We start from the raw sequence: 25,237 nt of genomic DNA on the forward strand, positions 1-25,237 counted from the left end.
CATTCATGGTTGCAGTGCCTGGAGTACATACCTTTTGCTCTGCTAAAGAAAAATTGGTGTGTGTGTCTGACACTGTTCTCAATCTCCTAAAGCATTTGTAAAGGTGAGTAATGATTCATTCAATATAGATAGAGAGTTGTATACTGTATGGAGAATATTTGGAAGCATATTGTGGTTTTTAAATGTTGTTTGTGTCATGCTTTTTCATAATGCTTGGTAAAAAGTTTGTACTGCATAGAGGAATTGTATTTTGTAAAATTGTGAAGTTTCAGTAGTGACATGGAATGCTTGTACATAGGACCTGTGCTGTGTTTCTTAAATGTGATGTCAAAAACGATTTTGGGGAAAATGAATGGGTTTTACATTATTGAGAAGGAATAAATAATGTGTGCATGCTTAAAGAAATACATTTGACCCTTTCACAATGATGTTACCTGTGTTCACTCAGTGTAGGAAGCACATTGAGTTTCTTTGCATAGAGGAATTGTATTTTGTAAAATTGTGAAGTTTTAGTAGTGACATGGAATGCTTGTACATAGGTGCTGTGCTGTGTTTCTTAAATGTGATGTCAAAAACGATTTTGGGGAAAATTAATGGCTTTTACATTTTTGAGTAGGAATATATAGTGTCTGCATGCTTAAAGAAATACACACCTCTGACATACACCCCACACACACACCACACACACACCACATACACACCCCCACACCCCCACACACACTCTTCTCACACACACACACACACACACATTCCATACACACACATACATCCCACACACATACCCCCCACACCCATACACCCCTCACAAATATCTCACACACCCTCACCTCCACCCACACCGAAACACCCCACACAGCCACACCCACAGACACACCTTACACACCCACACCCCGACCTACACCCACGGACTCCCTATAAGTCACACACACTGCATTACTTTTCTTTCTTTACTGTTTCACTCAAGCCCATTCAGGTACTGTTTCCTTTACTCTTTGTCCTTTCTCTTTCTCACTCCCCATGTCTTATCCTAATTCAATGTTTCCCCCTCTTTCACCCCTCTTTACTTATACTACCTGGTCTTTTCTCACTTTCAATCATCGTTCTTCATTTATCCCGGTTCCGCCACTACCCTTCATTCCCCATTTTTTACTGTCCTTTCTTTTTCTTTTAACAGCCAGTCACATTCTCCCACTATCTCTACTTTAGTGTTCTTCCTCTCTTTCTTTCTTTTGCTCCTTTAGTCATTTTACTTTTCTCACTTTCATCCAATTACACCTTCTCTATTTTGTACTATGTAATAAACAATCCCTCTGTGTTCATCCTGTAGCTCTTTTTCTCTTAACATAACTCTCTTTGTGTTCTTCTCTCATGGTAACTGCTTCATTAAATATTTTTTTTCTTTTTTTGGGGGGGCGCGCCTCGGTACGCGTACCCTAAGGACAAAAAATTGACTGAGATCCTTTAAAAATATAGGTTTAATTTTATATATGAAAGGTAGTTCTAAAAAGAACTGGTTTTTTTTCTTCTTTTTGTTGTTTTATATTTTTTTGTTTTTTGAACGCTTTGTATTTTTTTTGGCTTTTCAAAACAGTTTTATATTTTTTTGTATTTTTTATGGGAAGAAACAAAGAGAAAGGGAATTGAAAATGGCTCAACTGGAGCAAAAAACGGAAAAAATTACTTCTTTTTTTTGGGGCAATCATGATTGTCACCAGCAATGACGATGAGCTTTACACTCTTTTCCCCAAAGGCCATAAGCTTGCCACATCCAGTACAAGTGACTTTAAAATCACCAAATCATTCCTGGATACAAGGCATCACCTCTGATGTATCTGGTCCCGATTGAGTGGGTTGCTTTCTTTTGGAGCTGGTCCTTGAACACTGGGGGAGGTGACTGGCCAGTTCCCTGATCTCTGCACGAGAATAGTTAGCAGGATGCTTCCGGGTCATATGCCGAATCATGGTATTATTACCAAATGAATATTTTTTATCTGGATTGCCCCTTGAGAGTTCTGCACCATAGATTTGACATGTTACCTTGGCCGCATTAACTTTTTTCTTGCCCTCTGGAAGTGAAAAAAACTCCCATACAATGTGTTCTTTTGGCTTGTATGGGGTATTTTGTTCAGGCAGCCATCTGCTCCCCTCCTCCTCTTCCTCTTCCTCCTCCTCCTCTTCTTCACCACCAATGTATTGTTGTGGTGGTCCTCTTGGTGGTTGTGGTGGTGGTGCAGATGCTCCAGCTGTTGCTGCTACAGTAGCCATTTCAAAGTACAAAAGAATTGTCTCTGTAGATGAAACAGGTCTTCCTCAGTCAAAGGACAAAGTCAGAGTAAGGAAGAAAGGTGGGGTTTTTTATCATTTGGAAAAAAAACTGTGCTGAACCAATCAGAAGTGTTATTTTCAGGTCACAAGACCAAGGCTTTACTCATTTGGAAACCAAAACTGTTCTGCACCAATAGAAAGTGTTATTTTCAGGTCACAAGACCCAGGCTGGTCACAAGACCCAGGCATTACTCATTTAGAAACCAAAACTGTTCTGCACCAATAGAAAGTGTTATTTTCAAGTCACATGACCCGGCGCGCTTACGCTACGCGCCCCGGGGTGCGCCCGTAGTCGCGCTCCGGGGCGCGCCCGCGGGTGCATAGTGTAAGCGCGTCAGGACGTTTCACGATCGTATGCGATCGCGTGCTTTCGGTTGCGATTACGCTGGGCGTCATATGACGCATCACGCGTGTACGCGATACGTCACGATGTTGTTTTCGTTCGCGGCAATAGCGCTCCTGGGACGCTCCCCGGTCCGCGCCCCGGGGCGCGCCGTAATATTGCGCTTACTCGTGCGTTCACCGGTACGCGCCCCGGGAGCGCCCCGGGTTAAAAATAAAAAATAAATTACATATTTATACAATATAAAATTTGTTTTAAAATTTTTCACTTTCTATACCTATAAAGATTTGCTATTAAAAAACCATTGAAAATTACTGAAAAAACCATAGGTTTCACACCAGTTATAGTTAGGAATTAGCATTTAAAAAACCTATTAAATTCACTGAAAAAAAAGTTTTACACGAGTTATAGTTAGCTGGAAATTTTACTCGCATAAAACCATTGAAATTCCCGCGTTATAGTTAGTTGGACTCACTATAACTTGCGCGTGCAATGCACTGCTGATGACGTCATATTACATCACTCATGACATGGTCAGTGACATCACTCATGACATCACTGATGACACCATCCTTGTGACAGAGTGACAGACCTCCTTTCACTGTAATGTAAGCCTTGAAACAAATATTCAAAAATAGAAACTAAAATTTACAAAAAAATGGAGATAGCCATACCACTTACAACAACCAAATCAATAATTCCACCATCTATATACACATGCACTCATTCACCAACAGTTCAATATAGTCACTCATACATATACTGACTCGTCATATGTAGTGATACACCTATACATCCTGTTACACACCGACAGTCATCCAAAAGTTACTCACACACATACTCACACATGCAAATTAACTATTCAACATCCATTTATTTGCATATACAGCTATACACACACTACCACTTTACTTCTAAGGAAACTTACACATACTCTCTTAAACAATCACTTATAGAAACACATACTAATTTAAATAGGAACTCTTACAATCTCTTACTCTCAGATATACTCACTTATATACATCAATATTCACATACACTAGATTAAAACATATGTAGTTACTGATAAAGAAACTAGTGACACTCATTCACTCAGTAACACACACATATACACAGTCATCCACCCATACAGTCCTGCACATATGCTGTCTTCAAAACACATACAAAGAGAGTCAGTCATTCATGCATCTATGTGCTAAGTAATACCTCCACCAAACCATACAAACACTCATACTGATACTAAGAAAAACATCTAATAACCTATATACATACACATGTACCTACTCACCAACCCATGCAGCCACTTATACACAAAGTGAAACACTAATACATATATTTAAATATTTAAACACTACTCTCTAATATATGTATTCACTAAGATACACTTAATAAACCAGTTAACCAATCTATTTTTTTTTAAAACAAAACATCCATATAAACACTTATTTAGACATTTATTCTTCCATCAACTTTTACATATACATATATAAAACATATTTATTTTTCAGAAAGACACACATTCACTGGATGGTGTCATCAGTGATGTCATGAGTGATGTCACTGACCATGTCATGAGTGATGTAATATGTGACGTCATCAGCAGTGCATTGCACGCGCAAGTTATAGTGAGTCCAACTAACTATAATGTGGGAATTTCAATGGTTTTATGCGAGTAAAATTTCCAGCTAACTATAACTGGTGTAAAACCTTTGTTTTTTTCAGTGAATTTAATAGGTTTCTTAAATGCTAATTCCTAACTATAACTGGTGTGAAACCTATGGTTTTTTTCAGTGAATATATATATGTGTATATATATATGTGTGTGTGTGTATATATATATATATTCACTGAAAAAACCATAGGTTATAGACCATATATAGTTAGGAATTAGCATTTACAAAACCTTGAAAATTCACTGAAAAAACCATAGGTTATAGACCATATATAGTTAGGAATTAGCATTTAAAAAACCTTATTTTACTCACACAAAACCATTGAAATTCCATATATAGTTAGTTGCACTAACTATATATCGCGCACCCGCAATCCACTGCTGATCATGTCACATATTACATCATTCATGACATGGTCAGTGACATCACTGATGACATCACTGATGACATCTCAAATGACATCACTGATGACATCACTGATGACATCTCATTTGACATCATTCTTGTGCTAATACGATAAACCTCTTCAGACTCTAATATAACCTTAGATACACTCAGTGTATACAGACACTCACACACTGCCACTCATCCATGGAGTTACTCACACACCCAGTCAGTCATGCAAAGAAACAATCTCACCTCCATTTCTTCAACTATACAGTTAAACACACCTTACTTATTGAAACATATACTAACACATATTTACTCTCTTATACAATCCCTGATACAAGTTCACAATGATCGATACAACCACTCACTCATTCAGTGGCTCTCATGCACAGTTATTTATATATGCCAACTCTCACATGTACTGTGTTTTACATATGTACTTACTATGACATGTAGCATTGAGATATCCATTCACTCATCAATACACTCATGCACACAGTCAACTGCCCATGTAGCTGTTTCCACATGCACTCTTGAACTCATATACCTAGTGAATAAACTGCTCACACATCTATGCATAGAGTCACACACCTTCCAGCCACCCCCACACAAACTCAATCTCCCATAGAAATACTTGGGCAACCAATTAATAACACATATAGCCTCTCGTATAGCTAATGATCAACACATGCAGCAGTTTACAGAACAACAGACATAATGATGCACAAATTAAGACAGTTTAGTCACTAACCCATGCATTCAGTGAGACACATTTAATCACTCACTCATACAGTCAGTCACGCACCTACTAAATCCTTCATCCAGACACTTATACATCCACTCATTCTTCAATATGTAAGACATATTTTAACTTTACAGAAACATACAGTCACTGGATGTTGTCATCAGTGATGTCATCAGTGATGTCATTTGAGATGTCATCAGTGATGTCATCAGTGATGTCACTGACCATGTCATGAATGATGTAATATGTGACATGATCAGCAGTGGATTGCGGGTGCGCGATATATAGTTAGTGCAACTAACTATATATGGAATTTCAATGGTTTTGTGTGAGTAAAATAAGGTTTTTTAAATGCTAATTCCTAACTATATATGGTCTATAACCTATGGTTTTTTCAGTGAATATATATATATATATATATATATATATATATATATATATATTCACTGAAAAAACCATAGGTTATAGACCATATATAGTTAGGAATTAGCATTTACAAAACCTTGAAAATTCACTGAAAAAACCATAGGTTATAGACCATATATAGTTAGGAATTAGCATTTAAAAAACCTTATTTTACTCACACAAAACCATTGAAATTCCATATATAGTTAGTTGCACTAACTATATATCGCGCACCCGCAATCCACTGCTGATCATGTCACATATTACATCATTCATGACATGGTCAGTGACATCACTGATGACATCACTGATGACATCTCAAATGACATCACTGATGACATCACTGATGACATCTCAAATGACATCACTGATGACTACATCCAGTGACTGTATAATTCTGTAAAGTTAAAATATGTCTTACATATTGAAGAATGAGTGGATGTATAAGTGTCTTGATGAAGGATTTAGTAGGGGCATGGCTGACTGTATGAGTGACTGATTAAATGTGTCTCACTGAGTGCATGGGTTAGTGACTAAACTGTCTTAATTTGTGCATCATTATGTCTGTTGTTCTGTAAACTGCTGCATGTGTTGATCATTAGCTATATGATTAACTGTATGGGTTATTGATTGGTTGCCAAAGCATTTGTATGGGAGACTGAGTGTGTGTGTGGGTGGCTGGGAGGTGTATGACTCTCTGCATAGATGTGTGAGCAGTTGATTGACTAGATGTATGGGTTCAAAAGTGCATGTGGAAACAGCTGTATGGCCGGTTGACTGTGTGCATGAGTGTATTGGTGAGTAAATGGATATCTCAGTGCTACATGTCAAAGTAAGTACATATGTAAAACACAGTACATGTGAAAGTTGACATATATAAATAACTGTGCATAAGAGCCAGTGAATGTGTGAGTGGCTGTATGGATTATTGTGAACTTGTATCAGGGATTGTATAACAGAGTAAATATGTTTTAGTATATGTTTGAATAAGTAAGGTGTGTATAACTGTATAGTTGAGGAAATGGAGGTGTGATTGATTCTTTGCATGACTGACTAAGTGTCTGAGTAACTCCATGGATGAGTGACAGTCTATGAGTGTCTGTTTACACTGAGTGTATCTAAGGTTATATTAGAGTCTGAAGAGGTTCATCGTATTATCACATGAATGATGTCATCAGTGATGTGATCAGTAATGTCAAATGAGATGTCATCAGTGATGTCATCAGTGATGTCATTTGAGATGTCATCAGTGATGTCATCAGTGATGTCACTGACCATGTCATGAATGATGTAATATGTGACATGATCAGCAGTGGATTGCGGGTGCGCGATATATAGTTAGTGCAACTAACTATATATGGAATTTCAATGGTTTTGTGTGAGTAAAATAAGGTTTTTTAAATGCTAATTCCTAACTATATATGGTCTATAACCTATGGTTTTTTCAGTGAATTTTCAAGGTTTTGTAAATGCTAATTCCTAACTATATATGGTCTATAACCTATGGTTTTTTCAGTGAATTTCATTGGTTTTTTAAAAGCTAATATCTATAGCTGTAAAATGTATTCTTCTTTAAATCCAAAAATATATTTTATATGTTTATTAATAATTTTTTTTAAATATTTTTTTTGTTTCGCTCCCGGTCCGCGAACCGGGAAGCTTCCCGTTAGCTCAATTCAATTCCGCGATCCGGTCCGCGAACCGGTAACAAATCAACATAGTTACGGTATCGCGTTGCCGCGTAATGCGTCTTATGACGTACTGCGTTAGCGCACCCGGAAGTGCCCCGGGGCGCGGACCGAGGCGCGAAACGCAACTCCCCGGAAGCGATCCGCGGCGCGAAAGCGCGACGTATCGCGTTGCCGCGAAATGCGTCTTGTGACGTACTGCGTTAGCGCACCCGGAAGTGTCCCCGGGCGCGGACCGAGGCGCGAAGCGCAGCGAACCGGAAGCTAACCGGGGAGCGTTCCGCAGCGCGTAACATGAAAGTTAGAGTCATGTGACTTGTTAATAAAGCTTTTCATTGGTTCATTTCACTTTTAGTTTCATAATTATGGAAGGCTAGGTCAGGTGACCTAAAAATAACACTTTTCATTGGTTGAGAAGTATTGTTTTTCCCAAATGATGAAAACCCCTCCTTCTTTCCTCACTCTGACTTTCATCATTGTGAGAGGAAGACCTTCATTAGTATATCAGAAATGGCTTCAGTAGTTGCTTCAGCTGGTGGACCCCCACCACCACCTCCACCTCCTCATGGGAAGAGAGGACCACCTCCCCAGGTGATGACCAACACTGAGGAGGAAGAGGAAGAAATGGAGGAAGAGGAGGGAGAAGAACCACAGTTCTTGGAAGAGGTGCCCCGGGTTTCCCATAGGAAAGCCAGTTTCATCTGGCAGTTTTATTCAATCCCTCCAGGGCAAAAGAAAGTGAATGCGAGGTATGTGACCTGCCTCCTCTGCAAAGAGAAATTATCAAGAGGGACTGATAAAAAGTATAGCTATGGGAACTATACCATGCATCGGCACATGACCAGGAAGCATCCACTTAATTACAGCCGGGCGGAAATACGGGATATGGAACAAAACCCAACAGCAACTCCTGTGGCCAGGTCAACATCGTCAATATCATTGACACCAGCAGAGGCACGGGAAACTGTGCCAAACATCCAAGAGAATTTTGGGCACATGAAACATACTTGTATGCACTGTGGTGCGTTGATATCATGTGGTAACATGAGTATTAATGCCATCAACCTGGCTTATGACAATCATAATTGCCCTAACCGCCCCCAGTAATTTTTTTTTGCTCCTGTTGAGCCCTTTTCAACGCCTGTTTTTTGTTGTTCCCCCCCCCCAAAAAACCCCCAAAAAAATATAAAATCGTTCAAAAAATACAAAAAAAACAAAAAATGTTCAAAAAATACAAAAAAAATATAAAACAACAAAAATATTTAAAAAAAAGTTCTTTTCAGAACTACCTTCCCTTTCCAAAAAAATTGCTAGAATGTTTAGCACTCTGGCAAGCTCTATTTCTTTTGGTTCGCTTCCGGTTTAGCTTCCCGGTACGCGTACCGGGCGCTAACCACGAAAAAAAATAAAAAAAAAATTTTTTTTTTTTGCTTAGCGGGGCCCCTTTAAAGCCTCCACATCAAACCTAGGGGGTCAGGGAGGAGCTAGTATGCCCCCTTATGGTTATTTCCCCCTTTGTTTTGGCCTCCTCTTGTCTCTCAATCCTACCGAGAGACAAGATGGCGGCCGCTCCGGACTGTTTAGAATGTTGACAGACACCGGAGAGCCAATCAGCTTAGCTACGCGAAGTTCCGGTACGCTTAAGGTCCGCGGACCGGAGCGCTGCCCAGAGCGCGCTTACAGATATATATCTTTTTTTAAACGTTAATTTCTCAAAATCCACTGGAGCACATATATTGAGACCTACAAAAGGCACATCGGGCTACCAGTCCCTACAATTTTGCCAAGTTTCGTGCAAATCCATTCAGCCGTTCGGGCTAAAAGTGAGGCTAACCGCCCTATGGAAAACTCAATGTTAAAAACACGTTTTGGGACCCCCCTTTTTTCTCGGCCCCCCCTGGACGAACCCCCCCAATATTTTCAGGGGCTGCTCAGAAACAAAATGTTCCATTTTCCTGAAAATTTCAGCCAATTCCGTCCACAAACGCCAAAGTTATTAGACATAGAATTTTCAAAAATCCCATAGGGAAAAAATCCTAACTATATATACCTACTGGCGACCGCCAGTAGGTAATATTACCTACTGGCGATAGCCAGTAGGTATATATAGTTAGGATTTTTTCTCTATGGGATTTTTGAAAATTCTATGTCTAATAACTTTGGCGTTTGTGGACGGAATTGGCTGAAATTTTCAGGAAAATGGAACATTTTGTTTCTGAGCAGCCCCTGAAAATTTGGGGGGGGTTCGTCAAGGGGGGCCGAGAAAAAAGGGGGGTCCCAAAAAGTGTTTTTAACATTGAGTTTTCCATAGGGCGGTTGGCCTCACTTTTAGCCCGAACGGCTGAATGGATTTCCACAAAACTTGGCAAAATTGTAGGGACTGGTAGCCCGATGTGCCTTTTCTAGGTCTCAATATATGTGCTTCAGTGGATTTTGAGAAATTAACGTTCAAAAAAAGATAAATATCTGTAACAGCGGACCGGGCAGCGCTCCGGTTCGCGGACTTTACGCGTAACGGAACTTCGCGTAGCGAAGCTGATTGGCTCTCCGGTGTCTGTCAACATTCTAAACAGTCCGGTGCGGCCGCCATCTTGTCTCTCGGTAGGATCGAGAGACAAGATGTGGTGAAAAACGAAGGGGGAAATGAAGGAAAGGGGGCAAGGTAGACCCCTCCTGACCCCCTAGGATTGATGAGGGGGATATTAAAGTCCCGCGGGGCAAAAAAAAAAAAAAAAGAAAAAATTTGCGATTTTTCGCCGTAGAGGCGCGTCCCGGTACGCGAACCGGGCAGCTAACCGGCAGCGTAACGGGAGTCTGAGGAGAAGCTGATTGGCTGTCAACATTGTAAACAGTCCGGAGCGGCCGCCATCTTGTCTCTCGGTAGGTTCGAGAGACAAGATGTGGTGAAAACGAAGGGGGAAGTGAAGGAAAGAGGGCAAGGTAGACCCCTCCTGACCCCCTAGGATTGATGAGGGGGATATTAAAGTGCCCCGCGGGCCAAAAAAAAAAAATTTAATTATTGCGATTTTTCGCCGTAGAGGCGCGTCCTGGTACGCGAACCGGGCAGCTAACCGGCAGCGTAACGGGAGTCCGCCATCTTGTGTTTTTGGAGCGTCCGGTTCGCGTACCGGGTAGCGTCCCGGTAAGCGTAACAAAGAGAAACAAAAAAAAAAAGATTTCCAGCAAACTTGGCAAAATTGTAGGGACTGTTTGTTTGATGTTCCTTTGCAAGGCCTCAAGATATGTGCACGTGTGGATTTTGTCTAACTAAAGTTAAAAAAAATATATTTATCTGTAAGCGTGCTCCGGCGCGCTTACGTTACGGGTTTGGTTTGCGCTGCAGAGCGATACGTCGCGACGCGTCATGAGGCGTCTCACGTGGCTACGTGATACGTCACGTAATAAAGAATATATTTTACAGCTATAGATATTAGCTTTTAAAAAACCAATGAAATTCACTGAAAAAACCATAGGTTATAGACCATATATAGTTAGGAATTTGCATTTACAAAACCTTGAAAATTCACTGAAAAAACCATAGGTTAGAGACCATATATAGTTAGGAATTAGCATTTAAAAAACCTTATTTTACTCACACAAAACCATTGAAATTCCATATATAGTTAGTTGCACTAACTATATATCGCGCACCCGCAATCCACTGCTGATGATGTCACATATTACATCATTCATGACATGGTCAGTGACATCACTGATGACATCACTGATGACATCTCAAATGACATCACTGATGACATCACTGATTACATCACTGATGACATCTCAAATGACATCTCAAATGACATCACTGATGACATCACTGATGACATCTCAAATGACATCACTGATGACATCTCAAATGACATTACTGATCACAACACTCATGACATCATTCATGTGATAATACGATGAACCTCTTCAGACTCTTATATAACCTTAGATACACTCAGTATAAACAGACACTCACAGACTGTCACTCATCCATGGAGTTACTCACACACCTAGTCAGTCATGCAAAGAATCAATCACACCTCCATTTCCTCAACTATACAGTTATACACACCTTATTTATTCAAACATATACTAACACATATTTACTCTCTTATACAATCTTATACAATCCCTGATACAAGTTCTCAATGATCCATACAGCCACTCACACATTCACTGGCTCTTATGCACAGTTATTTATATATGTCAACTCTCACATGTACTGTGTTTTACATATGTACTTACTTTGACATGTAGCACTGAGATATCCATTCACTCACCAATACACTCATGCACAAAGTCAACCGCCCATACAGCTGTTTCCACATGCACTTTTGAACCCATACATCTAGTGAATCAACTGCTCACACATCTATGCACAGAGTCATACACCTCCCAGCCACCCACACACACACTCAGTCTCCCATACAAATACTTGGGCAACCACTCAATAACCCATATAGTTACTCATATAGCTACTGATCAACACATGCAGCAGTTTACAGAACAACAAACATAATGATGCACAAATTAAGACAGTTTAGTCACTAACCCATGCACTCAGTGAGACACATTTAATCACTCACTCATACAGTCATTCATGCACCTACTAAATCCTTCATCCAGACACTTATACATCCTCTCATTCTTCAATATGTAAGACATATTTTAACTTTACAGAAACATACAGTCACTGGATGTTGTCATCAGTGATGTCATCAGTGATGTCATTTGAGATGTCATCAGTGATGTCACTGACCATGTCATGAATGATGTAATATGTGACATCATCAGCAGTGGATTGCGGGTGCGCGATATATAGTTAGTGCAACTAACTATATATGGAATTTCAATGGTTTTGTGTGAGTAAAATAAGGTTTTTTAAATGCTAATTCCTAACTATATATGGTCTCTAACCTATGGTTTTTTCAGTGAATATATATATATATATATATATATATATATAAACTCCAGCGCCACTAATACTCAATACTAAAATCTGTTTTTCACTGCTTCACCTATTTAATATGTTAATTTAACTTAAATCACACAGTATACTTCTCCCTACTTTAGTTTTAGAAATGTCTGCATGCCATGTATACTTTGGTATTTATGTCCAACTGCATTGGAATAATTTAATTTTACGTTGTATTTCTTCCTCTTCGCAGCTAATGTTTTTGCTGTGTTTTTTTTAATTATTTTTTTTTACATAGGATTCAAAAGATTGAAAGAGAGAAATTGAATTCTTCCAGCAGTACAAATTCACCCAGCAGCACAAATTTACCCAGCAGCACAAATTTACCCAGCAGCAGCGCCTTATTGGTTTCCAGCCCACAAACCAGTGCAGCTAATCAAGATGCTAGAAGACCATTTAAAAGTAAGAGTTTTCACAATATTAGGAGGGCAACATAAATACCCTTGTTCACATGTAACTTTACAATTCGAATTGCATTTATCATGTAATCACTCTTTTGTTTTCAACTACTTTCCATATTTCGTTTTTCAATTAATTTCCAGATATTGGTGTCTTTTTCAATAAAGTTCTTTTGATTAAGTATCCCATTCCATCACACTTAAAACATACCCACTCAACTGGTTTCATCCATTAAAGAGACTTCATCAAGGCAATTTGATGTATCCTCCTTCTCAAAATTCTTCTTTTCCATTAGTTCCCCATTTAAATGTCGGGCTCCTTTCGAGCAGACTTTCAGCGTGTGTCCTAGTCCTGTCTGATTGATCTGATCTTTTGTGGGCAGTCAGAACTCCAGGGATGGGCATAAGAGAACTATAAGATTGGGATTTTTAAACAGTGTTATGTTATAGGATTTATAGAGCGCATAACTGTCCCGGCAAAGGGACGTCCCAGCACTAAATGCCAGAGAAGAAATTGCATGGGGGACAGCTAAATCAACAGAAAAGCCATGTCTTCACTGCCTTTCTAAAAGACAAAAGATTGGTGATGTTTCTGATAGAGTGGCAAAGAGTTCCAAAGGCGGGTGAAAGCACCTTAAATGAGCGTTCCCCTCTTCTGGCCCTACAGAATCGCAGCACACGAGGAAGATGTAGGTCAGCGGAGTGAAGGACACAGGTTGCGTTGTAAGAATGACAGATTGCTCAGAATCGCCAGGCCTATTCCTGCAAGAATTTTGTATGTACTGCAGAGTGTTTTGAACTGGATTCTTTGCTCCACGGGCAACCAGTGAAGGCGACGCCTCAGGCCTGAGACAGAACTATAACTATAGGCAGAGCAAACAGTGTTCGGGCTGCCGCGTTCATGGTGCGCTGTAGCCTGTTGATAATGGACTTATTGTATCCCAGCAACAGACTATTGCAGTAATCCAGCCTGGCCAGAACCGTAGCTTGGATGACCAACTGACTAGTATGGGGATCAAACAAACCCAGTATGGGTTTAAGGCCCCGCAGTAGGCCAAAGCAGGTCCCTGCCACAGATTTAGCATGGTCCTCAAAGAAGAGGGCATTGTTAAACCGAACACCCAGGTTTTTTACGACAGTTTTAGGCACCAGAGGAGTAACCAGCGTCGGCAGGCAACACTTGTCTCCCCAGAGGTGAGAGCCTCTGCCTAATAGGAGAATTTCTGTTTTGGATTAATTAAGCTGGAGGCTGTTCATTTCCATCCAGATGGCTATGGCAGATGGATCCTCTCGAAATTTGGCGGCGTCCTGGCTGGGATCCTTGGTGAAAGATAGTATCAACTGCGTTTCATCTGCATATGACACCAGAGAAATATTGCAGGTTTTGGCCAGCGCTGCAGGTGGTCAAATCTAAACATTGAACAGGGCCGGACTCAATGCCAACCCCCCGAAGAACACCGCAACATAGTGAGTGTCTCTGATAGTGAAAGGGAGGGGCAATAACCTGAAAGGATCTATCAGACAAAAAGGAAGTGAACCAGGCGAGGGTGCTACCAGTGATACTGATCTCCTGCAACCGATGGAACAGGATGTTATACGAGTCCGTATCAAAGGCAGCACTAAGGTCCAACAGAATGAGAGCCGCCGTGCTGCCCTCATCCAAGGAAGCTCTGAGTTGCTCCATAACTGTCAGTAAAGCTGACTTAGTGCTGTTTCTTGGCCGAAAACCATTTTGCAAGGAATCCAATATAGAATGAGATTCCAGATATTTTGTTAGTATGGTATTCACATGTGATTCAGTTACTTTAGCCAGGAATAGAAGCAAAGAGATTGGGAGATAATTCTCTGGCCTAGAGGCATCTAATGTCGGTTTCTTTAGTAGAGGGATGACCTTGGCATGCTTCTAGGCTTGCAGCAACCCTACTGTCCTAAGGCAAAGGTTAATAAGTTCCAGGCATCTGGGAAGCAGACATTTCCTGTAATTTGACAAAAAGTTCCGGTTTGAGGGGATCATCAGGAGACCCTGACTTTATTTTGACGAGCAAGGCCTTAAGGTCGTCAATCAGGTTAGGTGTAAAAGTAGAGAGAGAATGAGTCTCACTGCCTGGCAGAGCTCCCTTCATTAACCGCATGCGCGCTAGCGGTTTTCCCGCTGCGCGCTGCGATTTTAAAAACCCCGCGTTACGTGACGAGCTGAGCTCGTCATGAGCGTAGAAGGGGGTTAAGCATATACTCTCACTCTTTGAGTGGAAGCTGTCATAGATGCCCACCACTTTATTAATGAAACAAGTGGCCAGAGTTTCATATTGGGCATTGGAGGCTATAGTGGTATCTGCTGTCTGCAGCAATTTCACCATATCCTTTAACAAAGAAAAAAATGTTTTGGAGGGGTTATTACTGGTGTTAATTTTATTTGCAAAATGTGCAGCACGGGCTTTCCGTATCTGTTTATGGTGGGCTTTCCTGGCCTTTATATATTCAAGCTTGGCTAAGGGACTGTAAGCACGTCTCCAAGTATGCTCAAGTACTTTCCAGTTTTTCCGAACTGTGGTAAGAGTCGCATCAAACCATGCATGCCACCGAGCTTTCTTCTCATGACTCCATTTAGCAGGGATACACTTATCTAAGGCCTGATTAATCCATATTCCACAACAGTTGCTAGACCTCTCAATGTCTGTGGACAGCATAGGTTGTGCGATGGCAAGGGTGTCTTGAAAGGTGGAGTGATCAACTTTCCGGCAAGGGCGTTTGTAAACCAAATTGCGAGAAACCGAGTTTGGGACCAGCTAAGTGCAATGAAAAGAAAATAAGGTTATGGTCAGACCAAACTGACGGTTCCGTAAAGATACACCACTGCTGGCTGTCTTTTGGATACAATTTAAAAGTAAGTGTTTAAAAGAAAGTGGAAGAAGTTGATTGAACTTTTTTTGTGTTGAGTGATTTCTGAAGTGAATCAATGATGGCCTACAGATAAGTTTCATTTTTTCCCGCATGCTTTATGCTTCCTGTATTCCTAGTGCTATTCTGAAAATGGTAGATATATTTTTGATGACTGAAAGATTCAGCGTGGTTCTTTAGGACTACAGCTTCTGGAAATAGTTAATTTTAGTAATGTTGCTTGTATGGTTCTGAGGCGTAGAAATAGTCACTGGCAAAGTAGAGATGGAAGAATAGCTGGAATGTAAACAGACGACTGAACTGCCACATTTTTCTGAATCCAGATATGCACAAACCGATATGTCTGCCTGCCTCTTTTCTTGAAAGCACACAGATTCGGAGCGGGTACATGGGAGGTGGGAAAGTACTGCAGGGAAAAAGTCTTGAAACAAGATGAACTGTGTAGCTGTGTGACGATCTAAACAAAGTTACAGAATATGACGTTAACATTTTTGTGGAGCTGTCCTCCAAATACTTGTGATGTGTACTGCAAAGAGTCAATGAGTACATTGTTACAAGTAACTAATACAATATGTTGTTCCACTAGTGTTCCTCTATTTACCGTAGTCCTTTTCAGTGTGTGAATTTGAACACGATTCAAGTAAGAGCTCTCTCATGAAAGCCTGGCAACAAACACTGAGCCTAACGGCTTGTATACTTAGATGGTTCCTAGTTACAGTTGCATTTGTTGTACCAGTATGCCGCCTACATGGTCCAGTATACCCACAACCCTTGGAGCACAGCTATCATTTGTTTAACAGTGTGCCATGCAAAAGCTTTTTAGACGAGAGCATAGTCAATTCTGCTGCCTGTTCGCTTGGATGGAGATCTTGAATGGAGGGTCCATTATTCAGTTGTGTGGAGCAGAGAGAGTCGGGAACCTGTAGCTCTAACACGATTATGTATGTAATACGGAGCTTGGTGCATCGCATCGCCTCACATCTCACTAGGCATGATGGGCGTTGTAGTTTTCAGACTGTGATATGAGAATCAATCAGAACACAGCCCGACAGAATAAAAAATACATTTGTTAGTAAGGGCTTTGAAAATACGTATGTCCACAAACCTGCTGCCTTTTTGTGACCTTAACTGCGCCTACTTCTAAGACTGTCTGCAGCGTGGTCAGTGGCCCATGTAGCGCCAAAAGGGATGTGACTGTGGCAGCCCCTGGCATCCAAAGTCCGTTTTGGACCTGTGATGTGCTCAACGGAAGCACCAATGAAACAAAGGTGAAATTAAGGAGGTCTAAGTGGAAGTTGGCTATTGTAGAGGATAAATTGGAATACATTTTTGTTTAACCTCTCCAATTGCTTCCTTTTTTGAAGTTTCTCTGTGCAAAATGATTTCTAATGTAAGTGTGTGGAAGGTCGTGTCCAAAGTTGTCCCCACAGCCTCTCATCAGCTTGGCAGAAACTTGTGATATCTGGAGATAACTAGCATCAGTTACTCGCAGCTGAGTGTAATGCTATTGTGCACTTAATTTCATGCAAAGAGTTTTACCTTCCTGTTAATTCAAGCATTTGTGTTTTCCTGTAGCAACTCTTATGCCATATTCCTAGGCTGTTTAGGCTTGGGTATAGCTATATTTCTTCTGCCAAATTACAAGCTTCTTTAGACAAGTGACCTAGTTTCAGATGTTATTTTGCTGGTATGCTCAAGACACTTTCTAGGTTGAGCTAGCAACGACTCGGTTCCCTTGCGCATGGAAGGTCTTGGCTAAAAGTGCTTGTTCTTCCAGCAAAGTAAAATGAGGGCTTCAACAATGATCAGATAAGCCCCACTGCTCCTAGTGACGGTGACAGACTGGCAGTCCACGCTGGAATGCATTTTCACTGCGACAGGGACTCTGGCAAATACAAAGCACCACGGCTGGGTAGGGAATAACCTTAATATTACAGATATACATGATGATGACCTCGGCTTTTATAGTGGAAGATCTTGAGCCCTTGATCTCTCCAGGAGGGGATTATGCAGACTGTGGCACCACCCAGTTTTTGCATCACTGTAGCAAAATAAACGTTCAGAGTCCTCAAGCTTCTGGCCTTTCCAAACCTCACAACACTCAGTAATCCTAAAATAGCCATAGACCAAATTTTTGGTAACCTTTGTCGAGCCTTGTTGTTCTCCTCTATCAATTGCATGCAAAAGATCTAAATTCGGTCTGCCAGGGGAGGAGGCGCTCCTGATGGGAACATTCCATGATCTGATTAGTGTGAAAAGCACTTCATCTATCCTGTTTAAGCAGTAATGAAGTTGCAATGCATTTGAACAAACGACTGCAACTGGGGAAGCTTCCAGAAGGTCACGTTCACCCCAATTGTGCCTTATCAGACGGTGATCACACAGGTAGGTATTGCATTTGCTAGAATAATTATATTTCATATATATCAAAAACTTTTTAGAACGTTTTGAAAGTTCTCAATCCAGTATTGAGCCTATTATTTCTCATTGTATTTCATAATCATATTAGTCTAAACTGCCATGAGAAAATATAGTAATATACATACACATTCGTGTAGAGGTAGGTGTATGGGCTGGCTTGGTTGACCTTTTGTTAACTTGTAATTATAGTTAAATGTTACTGAATTTCTAACGTACTTTTAAAAGTTAAAACTATGCCATGGCAAAGCTAGATAAGATGTCTGCCCCATTTTATCAACTTAAGCCACTTATAACCTAGCTCAGCTTGAGGTTAGAATGGATAATATGGGGGGGAGATGTGTCAACAATTAAGGTTACAATGAACTACTGATTGGTCTCCCACAAAGTATTGGCAGACATTGATAACAGCCTGCTGTTGCTTGGAAATTCAGCCTGGTCTTCATGTAATTGTTTGAATGTGTCAATTCCTTTCTTGAAGTAGATGGTAGCTTTGAATGTCGCACACTAAGTGTGTCTCATTCTGCAACTGTAGCATTCCCCCACTAGGGAATACATATCTTGAATCAGTGTTGGCTAGTGTTACTAAAGAGAAGGTTTCATACTGTGTCACTGGAGCTCCAAGATTCCACAATGTGATAGCTTGCTAGTTAACTTGTGTTTTCTTATCAGTTAGACTGCTTTTTTTGGCCTGGGTTGAAATAGAGGGTAATATGATGGTTGTCTTAGTAACCGATCAGTATGACTCCCTGACTGTGATGTAGCATCTGGTTTCATGGAGCATTTAGGGTTTCAAATACTCTTGTGACTGGTCAAGTCTGATATCTCTCTTCCCACTGATTCCTCACCTTATGAATAGTCCTTTTCAAACTGGTCTGGTAAACTTTTAAATCCTAGCAGTGAATCTCTAGCACTGCCAAGTAGCAAGCAGCGAATCATCTTCTGGAAGTTATGTCACTAGAGTATACAAGGCACTGTCTGCAGCTGGTAACAGTTCCTATTTTTTTCTGTGTCTTTGTGACGTGGCTCAGAGCACACACTCATTGTCTCACCAAGAAAAATATATCCGTTTTGGATGGCAATAAAATCAAATGTCTCCTCTATGGGCCTCAAGTTTCAAGCCGTGAGGACAGTGCTTCAAGAAGATGCCCCCTTCGGTTCTGCAAAATGACAGTCTGTGGTTGGGGCAAATTCTAGGACTCTTGCTCCTCCATGTACCTATGTAGAACATAAGAGAGGCAGGGGCGTAACACAGGCCCACACATCCCCGCAGTGCGGGGGGGCCCTCAAGCTCAAGGGGGCCCCCTTAGCACTGCACTTCGGCCTGAGAGCTCCTAATAGAGTCCGGATGGGGCCCCTCCACGTACCTGGCAGGGGGGCCCCCTCAATTATCGTTATGCCACTGAAGAGAGGGAGACCTCCAATGAGACCCCAGCGGAATCCTCCTAAAAAAGATAAGTCTTCTTCCAACGAATAGTCTCCTAAAAGCCCTTCACACAAGAAACATAAAAACACAATAGTAAGGAGAATTCATCTTCTCCCTGGAGAAAGAGATCATATTCCAGGGACTGCTCTGAGTCACAATGGCATTTGCCAATGCCAGACACTTCCTCGACGCTTGGAGAATGCTTGGCGCCTAAGAAGCAGATTCTGGTGTACCCCAGTTCTTCAGCCACTCCTGCACATGCCGAGGCTTCCGGCTAGATATATTCAATCTTTTCAGGCGAGACCATCAGTCTTCCAGGCTACAGCCCAAGAGAGGTGGTCTTTCTCTATCGCTTTGGCAGCTCCAAAGCCACGCCTTCAGGGGCTCACGTCCCAGTTCCTAGATTGAAACACTTCAAGTCACTATTCCTCATTCTATCAGGGCGTAACTCTTTGGTGATGCCAGCGCAGTTGTAAGTAGAAAGTACCATCTATTAGGCATGGGGAAAATAGGGGTGAACCACCGTGATGAACCACAATTTGAACCCCTTTCTAGGGCCAGAGACGTATGCCAGTTTAAGAGATTTGATTTGATTTGATGATGAGATGTTTTTGGTTCAAATTTGGATGCCTTGGCTATGAAGGATAACTACTACAGATGCGTGAAGGATGAGGAATCAGAAGCTGAACTCCTGCCTCATTGGAAAATTTACTTTGGGCTTGATTTATTTTTACATAATGCCAATGGCCTACTATTATCCAGAAGTGGAGATTTCCTATTTCTCCACTCTTCCTTGGAGCAGGTCTCTTCTTTCACAACAGTTATTCAGAAGGTGAAAGAGATCATGGAACTGACTTTACATTCTCCTGAAGTGAAGTCAAACACTCTAACAAAAATTTTGCAACTCTAAAGCTTCTGTAGAGCCCTTCTTTCCTTTGAAAAAAGCTCTCCTAGACATCTAATAGCTGCATAGGAGAAACCCTTTTCAGGCTCAGCAGACCATCAAGTGCCATAGGCAAGCTCTGGGTGACCTCCACTTTCTGCCCTCCCACCAGTCAGTGGAGAGTAAAGTGGTTCAGATGTCCTCAAAGCAATTCTAAATGCTTTTTTGACATCCCCTACAGACAGATTATTTTAGTCGCAAAGTCTTTGCCCAAGGCAGTTTATCTTAGATCACAGCTAATGCCTCATGTCTTTTGCCAACTCAAGGTCATTAGCCTGCCAGAGCACATGCAGCCATTCTCAGACCTAGTGAGGGATGGACTGGATGCATGTAAACAGATACTGAAACGTTGCTTTGCGTCTCCCGAGACATATGCCCAGCCTAAGGGTGCAATTGTGAGGTAACAACAACACGCTTTGTTGTGGTCCACTGGATGTTCAAGGGATGTCCAGGCTAGACCTATGGATATGCCCTTCAACTGGCATCAACTCATCAGGAGCTGATTCCTTCTTGGAATGCTTCAAAAGAAGCATTGCAACAGACCAACTCCTCTGTGTGGCCTTCCCTACATGGCGATCCCACGAACAATATCAGTGGTTACTTAGGGCTGCGTAGTCCTGGAAGAGGCAACCGCTTCTTCAAACACCTCAGCTGAATTATGACTCCTCTCGAGGAAGTGCTGGATCTAGAAGGTATCACCAACAACTGATGATCCAGTCTCCACTGTCTTTTGCAGGCTCTGCTGCCTCTGAACCCCTCAGACCTCATCCTCTTTCAGAACACTCTCTTCTGGCTGGAGGAGGGTCTCACACTTTGTCACCAATTGGGAGGTGATCACAACAGACTGCTGGATCAGGCAGTTTGTCTCCTGGGCCTTCGCCTGCCCACCTCTATCCACTCTGCTAGACTACTCTCTCTCCTTTAGAGCATGCTTGCAGACTCAGACATCGTTCTTGAAGGCAGATGTCCAAACCTTACAGGGAAAGGGGGCAATTAAGAGTGTTTCCCTCAGTAGAAAGTGGCACAGGATTTCAGTCCCTTTACTTCCTGGCCAGTGAGAAGAATGGAGGCCTGAGGTGTATTCTGGATCTCTGTTTTATATGCCTGTTCATTTGGCAAGGCAAGTTCAAAATACTGTCCTTGGTCTACATCATATTGGCCTTGAACTCAGGAGATTGGTTTGTGCTCTAGGGTCCCCAAAAGGGCCTACTTTTATATTTGCCGTGCACAGCAGAGGTTTGCCACCCACAGCCAAAGGTCAGGCACTCTGTGCTTCCCTCTTCCCCATGACATCCATGTTCAAAGGCCTTGGCTTATTGCAATGCTTTATATTGACAGTTGAAAGATCTGCACAACAGAGATAAGCTGCTAAACATCAGGCACTGCGGAGAACTTTTGTTACGCACAGGCAAAGACCTTATGCAGGAAAAGCAGGTTGTCTGCAGGGCCTGTGCAAAAAATACCCGCTGCACACAACAAAATTCAAGGGTTGGGCTAGTCCAGGGTTGAGTTAAACAGAGGTAAGCAGTATATAACATTAAAAAAAACACAAATTAATATTTTTTTTAAAAACAGGTAAAGGGAAATTGTGGTTAGGCATATTAACAAATGTTTTTTTATAACAAAAACTCAAGTGTTCTGAAGAATAAAACTGAAGGTATAGTGAATTTACGGTTACAAAACAATCTAAAAAAAACCTGAAAATCACCAATTATAATTACACTAACCATGACTTGTGCCCCAGACGAGCACTTCTCATGATTTCCCACACAATATCACTGATTACTTGACTGACAACTCAAATAACATCATTCATAATTTCACTGGTGTGCACTCTTTGTATTAATTACCCTTTTTTTAAATGGATTAAACTTGCAAAGCTGTTAATATTTGAAAATGTGTCAGTGCACATCATGTGTATGTATAATAACTAACTCAAATCATCGTTGTTGAATTTACCCAATATGACCTCCCCCCCAACCCCGAGTCAGAAGTACGTGGTCAGCCAGCCCTGTGACCTAGGCCTGAAGCAACTGATTGACAGATCAGAAGTGGGAGTGCCACGTAACCCCAACAGATAGGCAGCAATACCACAATGATTTTAGGAGATTAGCCCCAATAAAGCACATTTGGCCAGAGGTGGTGTGCGTTCCCAAAACACAATGAAGTTAGATGCCACACTAAGTTGGGAGCACTCTAATCCATACACAGCATGCACGCTATACTCACCGAACATGCGCTCCCCATCCCGGACATTTGTACACGTATGCACTGGTCCTCCATTATGTCCACATAGGGTCAAGACCACCTGAGCTTCTCATCAAAAGAACCAGATTTATGATCCTGTGATTAGGCCCAGATTTCTGTCTCCAAAGGAATGCATAAATCGCTTTATGACTCTTCGTGTAATGTAGGAAATGATAGCCCAAACCAATGTGCTTTGAGATAGTCTGTCGCCTGCTCTCTAGGACACTATGTATAATTAAACCAACTTCCGATTTGGCAAATTGCCTCTGGCCTTCTACTTCTTTAAGGTGAATCCACATTCAAGCAGCAAACCTAACCTTCTGTGTCTCATCATACAGCCATCATCCTACTATTAACCTGCCTCATCTGTGCATATGCAGACTATGTAACAATCAAATAGCCAACATCACTTAAATCCATGCCTCTAATCATGCCCCAAATAACTTTACAGTCGCATATCTACCATTTTATTGTACTTCACAAGAAATAACATGAAAAACACATCAATCACAATACTACAGAACAAACATAATGTACCACACCGATAAAATAAAATGAAAAACAATCTGTATTATAGGACTCCTCACCTGCCCTCATATATTCATACATCTATTGCGAATGGACATTCCCTATTTTGCACTCTGAAATAGCAAAAGTGCATCCATTCGTCACACAGCTTTAATCTAAACCAATGCCTCTGCCACATCACAACTACCAGCAAGAGCTACATTAGCTTATTGATTTAATTCTGAACCTGTGACAGAGCAGGGGTACCCTAGGATGATGATGATGATGATGATGATGATGAAGAGGATGGCTTGTTTCCCCTCATTATACTGATGTTGCCTTAGAAACTGATTTACAGAATGATACTTCTCTTGAGTCAGAGCTTAACTTGCCACCAACGGAAGAGTGCCTCATTTGGAGAGGTTTTTCAAGGTGGCTGAGGCACTAGAATTGTAACTTCTCTCCATCGAGGACAAAACAAATGCTCTGACTGAAAATCTGCAGCTAGGGCCAGCACTGTCAGCTATTACTTACTCTTAATAATGCCCTCAGATACTTTAATGGTTACTTGTTGCAAGCCTTGTTCTCCCCCCCCCCCTCTGGCAAGTGGCCAGAGTTCGCCGTCCAGCGCCTAGTGACCAGGAGTTTCTCACTAAGCACCCCACCCAAGAGTCTTATTGTACAGGCCTCGAACAGTAATATACAGCAGAGCGACAGCATTTTCCTTGAGTCTGTTGACCCATGCCAAACTGCCTCAATATCTGTACCACAAGATTAGAGGCTAATCCAGAGGTCTGGCATATACAGAGTGACCACCTTCCCAGACAGTGATGCGGCACCCTAGTCCTTTTGAACCCATATACGTGCTTCTGGTAGACAGTGTGCAGTCTAGCAGGGGCATCAGTCTCCCATTTCATCATGCCCTGCTACAACAGCCCAAAAAAACCTTTAGCGTTCTCTTCCTGGCACATGCTCCACCACTGGGGGGCAATATTCAACATTTCCTCTTTGGTCGGCAATGCATCACGTCTGACAAATGGGTCCTGCAGATTATTCAAAATGTCTATGCCTTTCCTTTTCTCTCCTCCTTACCCAGCAATCTTCCTACTGAATTTCATATTCTCACCTGTCCATCCTGATGTCATTTGAAATGCCATCCGTGATGTAATTAATGATGTCAAAGAGAATGTCATGAGTGATGTATTATGTGAAGTCGTAAGCAGTGCATGGCTGGGGCGTAAGTTATAGTTAGCTCTACTAACTATCACTGGTGAATTTGTGTTTTGGCCAGGGCTTGCCTATAGGTATCTTGGTTCCCCACACACATTTTTAAGCACACCTTCCCCCACTGGTTCAAGCCTTGAAAGAGGCGAGCCACACTGTAACAGCTTTGCTGCTGGGTATTTATTCCATGATTTCAGCAACAAGCAGGGCTTTTTTTTACCCCACAAGAGTCTTGTTCACATACCAGAAGTTCCAAATGAGTGCACATAAAAACTAAACAAGCATTTGCAATGCAATAGGTCTCGCATTAGGAAAGTTTGAGTTTGTCTTGTAAACAACAATTTTTTTTGTGTTGGTTTTGAAAATAGTGAAAATAGCTTTGTCATTTACAATGCCAATACTTGTAATTTTTGCAAATGTGACACCTATAGCATTTGTAATGCAACATGTTTTGTCTGTATGTGACTTTGATGTATTGATATTACAAATAACAATGGCTTATAATTTTTTTAAATAATTAATACTTAAATAAAAGGTATTTTAATTTATATTGGCAATAGCGTAATTTTTTGAATGAACTTTTGTGAAGATTATGTTCAGTGTATTTTATTGAGATGAAAATCCAGAAGTGAAATATTAAC

At 41.3% G+C, this 25,237-nt stretch overlaps 1 protein-coding gene across 1 annotated transcript in view; it reads left to right on the forward strand.

Annotated features, from left to right (window-relative positions):
• LOC144762707 (elongin-A-like) overlaps positions 1-25,237 on the forward strand; it is a 586,446-nt gene that overhangs the window by 555,151 nt on the left and 6,058 nt on the right. Inside the window, exon 10 of the mRNA XM_078647949.1 lies at positions 12,774-12,937. Coding sequence (XP_078504075.1) covers positions 12,774-12,937 — 164 coding nt within the window. The remainder of the gene's footprint in view (positions 1-12,773; positions 12,938-25,237) is intronic.

Source organism: Lissotriton helveticus, chromosome 6 (genome assembly GCF_964261635.1).
Source record: "Lissotriton helveticus chromosome 6, aLisHel1.1, whole genome shotgun sequence".
In the NCBI taxonomy this organism is placed as follows: domain Eukaryota; kingdom Metazoa; phylum Chordata; class Amphibia; order Caudata; family Salamandridae; genus Lissotriton; species Lissotriton helveticus.